The sequence below is a fragment of the Cibotium barometz genome, chromosome 31 (genome assembly GCF_041138505.1).
Source record: "Cibotium barometz isolate CiBa-2024 chromosome 31, ASM4113850v1, whole genome shotgun sequence".
Classification (NCBI taxonomy): domain Eukaryota; kingdom Viridiplantae; phylum Streptophyta; class Polypodiopsida; order Cyatheales; family Cibotiaceae; genus Cibotium; species Cibotium barometz.
The window spans coordinates 19360512-19366950 of record NC_141076.1 but is presented as its reverse complement, the minus strand read 5'-3'; the positions used below and the strand labels follow the sequence as shown (position 1 = coordinate 19366950).

Sequence of the window (6439 nt, the reverse complement as noted above, 5' to 3'; positions counted from 1 at the left end):
GAATCTCTATATGCGTAAAAAGTATTGCTCGCATCGTCTTGTTGATATGAAATTTAATATGCATGTTTATTTTAATCAATTAATTTATTAATTGATTAACTAGTTGATGCAAGTGGAGATCATTAGACCATATCAATTCAAGTGAGTGTTAGTCAAAAAGCTTGCACGAATGTGCATTATCTGGTTGTTAAAGTGGGGATAGGATGCCTGTATCACTGAAGGGAGTAATCATTATTGAGGCTGAGAATCCCAACCAACTGTGTGGTAAGTTGAGACACCCAACGTTGCTTACCAGTGTTTAAAAGGGGGAGGTGAGTATACAACTTTTTGTATTGAGAGAGGCAAGTACATAATTGTATAGCCTAAGGTCCTAGTGTTGCCTTCTCCTAATAACATAATCACTTACCTCACTTTTCAAACCTATCTATTTCACTTTAAAATAATTTAACTTATATCACTCTCACCTGGATGGCCTTCCACTCCAATTCATGCACGGACTCCACTTTATGTAACCTAGAAAAGTACAACGCATGCCACTGTTGACAAGTTCATACCCCCTGTAAAATGTGAAAACTATAGGCCAAGATGGCCCTAGGGATGGAAGACTCTTTTCTACCCGTCCCAAGTAGAGCTACTAGGGGTGGTGAAAATGCATGCAGATACACCTTCAGAAGCAATGCAAAGAGAGTCACTGTACAAACACACAGCATTGACATTAAGGGAGTCCAAACAGCAATATATATCTATACATATGTACATATGTACACACACACACACACACACACACACACATATATTAAATCTGCTTATATTATTAATATAACAGAGAACTGCTGATCATATTATTGAATCAAAGTTTGGCACATCCTCTTCAACTGTGCTTTTCCCCCACAAAGGAATGGCAAGCCTGCTTCTTCTATTTCCATTGCTTGACTCATATAGAGAGCAAAACCTCTGCACACAGTGCCATAACATCGCATAGCCAGTGTGCAGAAACCGCTTCTGGATACTAATGAGAAATGATGATATCAAAACAGCAACCGAATCAAGTCGAAAGAATCAAATAACCTCCTTGTTTGGGAAGCTACCAAATAATCGATTGAAATCTATAATGCTTCTCCCCCTTCTTGGAGGCAAGCAAAGACATGTCTTCTCACTTTGTGTAAAGAACATCTTCCCAAGGATGCCGGTATAGTGGCTGCTTCAGACGCTTCTGGTCAAATGTATGACTGCAAAATTATCCACCAAAAGTATTCAATCAGAGAAAATATTGAGCTCCTGTGCAGCAAAGGTATAAATTAGCAACACACTACTCCACAATTTTGCAGGTAGGGAGACTAGAACCACCCATTTGAAAGAAAACGATGAGTTCAAGAATCACATCAACATTATGGGATGGAAAGGCATACCCTATCAAGCCAATTGTCCTTGCAAGTACGAACAGACCATTGAGATAGCCAATCTCAACTATCTCATCTATTTCTTGCTGTGTAAACATGGCACTGCTGACCAGTAGGTCCAAAAAGAGGGAGCCGATACACCCATCAACATTTAAGACAAGGTTGTTTGCCTTTGTAAGGGTGTACTTCTCCACTTGCAGTGCATACTCCAAGTATTTAATCGATGGGAAGAAGGTTCGACCGTATTTGTGTAAAAGATCCACCCTCTTGTCCCTGTTGTCTGCACTCTTGATTCTGTTGACAATTGCATAGAAACACAAGTGAAATTGCAAAATCCTTTAACTGTACACAGAGAGATTGGGCACACCGAAACACCCGTATGGACGGGCACTATTGCACATCCAAGCCCAAGAGAACCTACCCATCTGACAAAATTTTGATGGGCACCAACCCTGACTTGAGCGGGACACTAACCTGTGACCGATCCCCGGCACCCGAATACCCTTCTTCTTCATTGATTCCACAAACTCATAAGCAGTAAGACCCTAGCAAACCACATAGAAAACCAAATCAACACTAGCAGATTGCCAAAAGCTGCACTACTTTGTCTCTATCATTAACTTGGGTTCAAAACAAGTGAAAGATCGTCTTCAAAGCATGCTTATTATCATTACCTTGTCACATGCATCCTTGAAGTATCGAGCAGCATCATCTATGGCTCCACCAAATCGTGGTCCAATGGTGAGAAGACCTGCTCAAATAGAAAAATTGGCTTGAGCCTTGTACAGAATCAGAAAACTCTTTTGGAGGGACATTATAGCAAAAATATCAAATGCCAACCTGATACCAAGCTCGACACAAGGTCTTTTCCAGCACGAGCTGTAACAATCGTGTTGTGTGCACCCGACACACATGGCCCATGATCCGCACAAAGCATGATGCACATCTATATGCAGAACAAACACAACAAGAGAAGGGTTCTCAATAGACCTGCCTTTCAAATTTGAAGATGTTCGGTCATAAATAATTAGCTTATCATTGAGTATTTATATTAATGAAGATTTACGAGAGAGAGAGAGAGAGAGAGAGAGAGAGAGAGAGAGAGGTCTTGGCACATACCTCGATGAACTTGGTGCAATAGCGAGGTAGACTGCGCTTAAACCAAAGAAGAGAAATGACGTCCCCAACTCCATTGTCATTCTCAATCAATGTTGACATGTTAACCCCTGCATAGGTAGCTTCCTCGCCTGCAAAAATTAAAGCGACTTTGGTGTTCCCAATCCAAGATACAAGTTGCATAACACCAGAAAAGCCAAGAATTATAATGCAATCGGCAATTTTGCAATAATAACACTGACCTCTATCGTCACATATTGTTGAAATGATGTGTGTGGGTGCCCGGACTTTTCCAGCTTTGATAGCCACACTTAAGTCTTGAGGCACAGCAGGGGGCTGGAAATCAGGGATTGGGGTGATCACCCCTTGCTCAACCAAGCTAGCATAAGTCTCCTTAATCAATGGCTCCAGGCCCTCAAAGGAAGTTGGCACCAGGGCACCAGCCTCTTGAAGGGCACTGTTCTTTGATTGGGCTGATTCCATATCACCACCACTTTTTGCACCCTGCAGTCACAATTGCAAATTATATTCGCTGTATTAAGCTCAGTAGAGTCCTCCAGCCTCTTGGCAACGCTAATCAAAGGCATGCATAGAGAAGACCATGAGAGCTTACCGCATGTCCAAATTGCACCTCCGATTTGAACAAGCGTGCACATGTGCCACTAACCCACGCAACCACAGGTTTTGTTACTTTGCCTTGTTTCAAGGCCTCTACGAGTGAATACTCATCCCGACCACCGAGTTCACCAAGTACCACCACCATTTTGATCTGTAATAACCACCAAACTTCAGAATCGTAGCAAAACCATTTCTGTACATACCCCAAAAAATGCCAAGGCCAAGCAACCAAAACCTGTGGAATGTTCTGGTACCGTAGAACATGATCTGACAATGTGGAACCTGGAAACACATCTCCACCAATTGCAATTCCTGGATTTGACAATCATGACTTGTCAAATTTGATCCCACAGTCCATCAATCCATCAAACCATAACTCATCACACATGCGAACACAAAAAATTAACCACTAAACCTGTGGGGAGTAAAGACCCACCTTCATAGATACCATCTGTGGATCTCGAAATGATTCTGTAGAGCTCATTTGACATACCACCCTACCCATTCAAACAATCAGCATTTATATTATTATTAAATATCAATGGCCAAGAAAACATGGATGCAACATAACAAGCTGCCTCAGCTCAGTGACTCACAGATTTGGACACAAATCCCACAGACCCAGGGCGATACAGCTTGCTCTCCACAATGTTCTCCAGTGTACCAGCCGTTTCACCTATTTTGAAGGCACCGGCCTGAATTCCACCTACAGTAGCTGGGCCAATAATCACCTGCCAGGACACACGTGTCAAGCCTCTCCACACAGACACATCACTCACGCATGTGAATTCAAGCTTTCAGTAAAAGACCAGTCTTACCTTGTTGTTTGCTTTAGCATAAGCAATAAGTTTCTTGGTGTCACCTTCTGGTACTCCTTCAGCTATGATTGCCACTACTCTGATGGTTGGTTGTTTAAGGGCTTCCATAGAAGACGCAAAAGCACTGCCAAATATAAACTCACCAGGTCATGATCGGAACTTTCACTAGGTCACTTGTAAGCAAACAACCATTGAAGCACTGGTCTACGAGTGCACTAACAACACATGTACTCTTACTGGAGTGAAATGTGCAAACCTTCGAAATGAAGCAAAATTGATGAACACATCAGCTGTGGAGCGGGCTTTGCATGCGTCCTTGATGCTGCAAGCATCTCTTCTTTGTCAGCATACTGCATGAAAAGTAAGGCGCAGCTTCATGACATGAACTAAATGGGATACTGAGGCATGCATACCTTGAATACACAGGAATAGCGATCTCCTCTTGCCCAAAAAAGAGTTTTTGGAATCCTTCAGAGCCAGGGTTGATAATCCCAGCGACTGATGGAGTCTCCCTACCTAAAGATGTCCCAAGAACACACAAAAGCCAACAACATGCCAATAGCAAGTTATCAAATAGTCAGAGCTATAAGGCCTTCTATCAAAGCATCCAATTCCTAACATACCCGACGCTTAAGCAAAAAACATTTCAGCATTGCATAAATGCATGGATACATTCATTCATAAATTCATAGATTCGTGCACAGATGCACACACACAAAACACATGCATGCATAAATACATACACACAGATGCATGCATGCATGCATACGCGCACACACACACACACATGAATGTACATATGTGCATACATACAGATATACTGGACATTTTTTAGTGTCCACGATATTACTCACCACATAAGAAATCAAAGTCAAGCATGCGTTGAATGGGAAACTGCTTATAATTGTAGAACAATGCTTGGGTTTGTCGTGAAAACAACTGTCCTGAAGCCATAGTGCCAATCAAGACTTCTATCTGGACAAAAAAACAAAAACAAAAGAAGGAAACGCTGAAATTAGCCAGAAGCTAGTTTTCTTCTAAACAAGGCCTTGCAGCACTACAGAGGAACCTTACACGAATCATTTAATAAACCTGAGGTGTTTAAGAGTTGGAACACAAAGGTCTTCTAGCATTCAAGAGCTGAAATCTTGGTCTACGCAGGGTAACTTTCCCTAACATGCAGAGCAGCTAGATCTGAGGGGGATATCCTGGTCCCAGAGCATTAAATCTGGGTCATTATAATGCCATTGCTTTTTGAGAAATGAGGGCTGCAAATCTGGGTGGGTGGAGACACTAAAGCTTTCAGGAATAACGGCTCCAAAACTGGGTTTAAAAACGGTTGAAATGCTCCTAGACCATTCAGGAATGAGGGAACTTGGATATTGGAAATCATTAACAAGCCATTAACTAGATTGCCATGCCATTGATCGGATGATTGGCTCCAAAACTTGGATTTCAGAAAGAATTAACAGGCCATAGGCGCTCCAAATCTAGGCTTGACATTGACAGGGAATTGATCCACTGCAAGGGGTGATGGGCTTTAAATCTGGATCAAAGACATGGAATTATCTGCAATGCTCAACCTTCGTAATGATATGAGGTAAAATTAAGCTAAGCAAGGTTCAGACATAAGCCAAAGTGGATGCACCTGTGTTCACAGCAAGCCCTCGGGAGCAAGAAATCGTCACTGCAGCAGCTGGAAAAGAGGATCGATGAAGGTGAGAACTTAGAAGGTGAAGAGAGGGAAGGGGGAAAGGGCATGCGACCGGTCCTGTGGGCAGGCTAAGAAAACCGGGGTAGCTAGCTCGTGCAGATAGCACGCCCTTCACGGCTCACGCCGTTTATAGTGCATACTGTATTATGACCTCACCCGCACGCCCTTGAAAGCGCCTGCCGCAGCCCTGCGTGTGACCGTTCTCTTGTCGTCCGAGGCGCCCATGTGGGTATGGTAGGGTAGGGGCGGGGCGCATCGTCTCGCCCTTGTTCTTCTTTACATTTTCAATGCTTTTTCACACCCTACTCGCCATAGCCAGAAAGCTTTTTTGGCCCGTGTGCCCACTAACCACTTGCTTTTTTGGGCGCCCAATAGCACTTTTAACTTCTAGGTCCACATGAGCAGAAGATTGATTTGATATCCTTGGAATGGTGCACATGCCTTTGAATTGTAATGTGCACATGTGCCACTTTTGCATTGACCATTCATAGAACATTTTCTCTTGAAATTTTGCTTGTATTTATCATCCTTACAATTGACGTTGTGATATGACATAATCACAATAGCCCCCTTTTTATGTATGTATCATTGGCAATTCACCTTAGACACGTTTCATATGGATCTCAATGAGTGTACACTTGCCTTCCTTGACAACCCATCACAAGTGTCATGCACGCCCACATCAACTACTTAACCATTTAAAGAAGGGTTTATTGTTTAGGGTTTTAGGGTTTTAGGGTTTAGGGTTTAGGGTTTAATTTTTATAACCATTT

The 6439-nt window shown here is 42.6% G+C and overlaps 1 protein-coding gene across 1 annotated transcript; it reads right to left on the bottom strand.

Annotated features, from left to right (window-relative positions):
* Positions 1 to 811: 811 nt before the first annotated feature.
* Positions 812 to 6001, bottom strand: LOC147620582 (ATP-citrate synthase beta chain protein 1-like). The gene is made up of 16 exons (XM_086824821.1): positions 5601 to 6001; positions 4807 to 4927; positions 4366 to 4468; positions 4209 to 4274; positions 3953 to 4076; positions 3731 to 3865; positions 3571 to 3631; positions 3370 to 3446; positions 3130 to 3285; positions 2759 to 3020; positions 2520 to 2647; positions 2241 to 2346; positions 2075 to 2151; positions 1875 to 1945; positions 1410 to 1694; positions 812 to 1229 (listed from the first exon to the last, which is right to left on the bottom strand). Exons 2-16 carry the CDS (start codon positions 4904 to 4906, stop codon positions 1154 to 1156), a joined length of 1827 nt encoding a protein of 608 aa, XP_086680947.1. The 5' UTR covers positions 4907 to 4927; positions 5601 to 6001; the 3' UTR covers positions 812 to 1153.
* Positions 6002 to 6439: the final 438 nt, after the last annotated feature.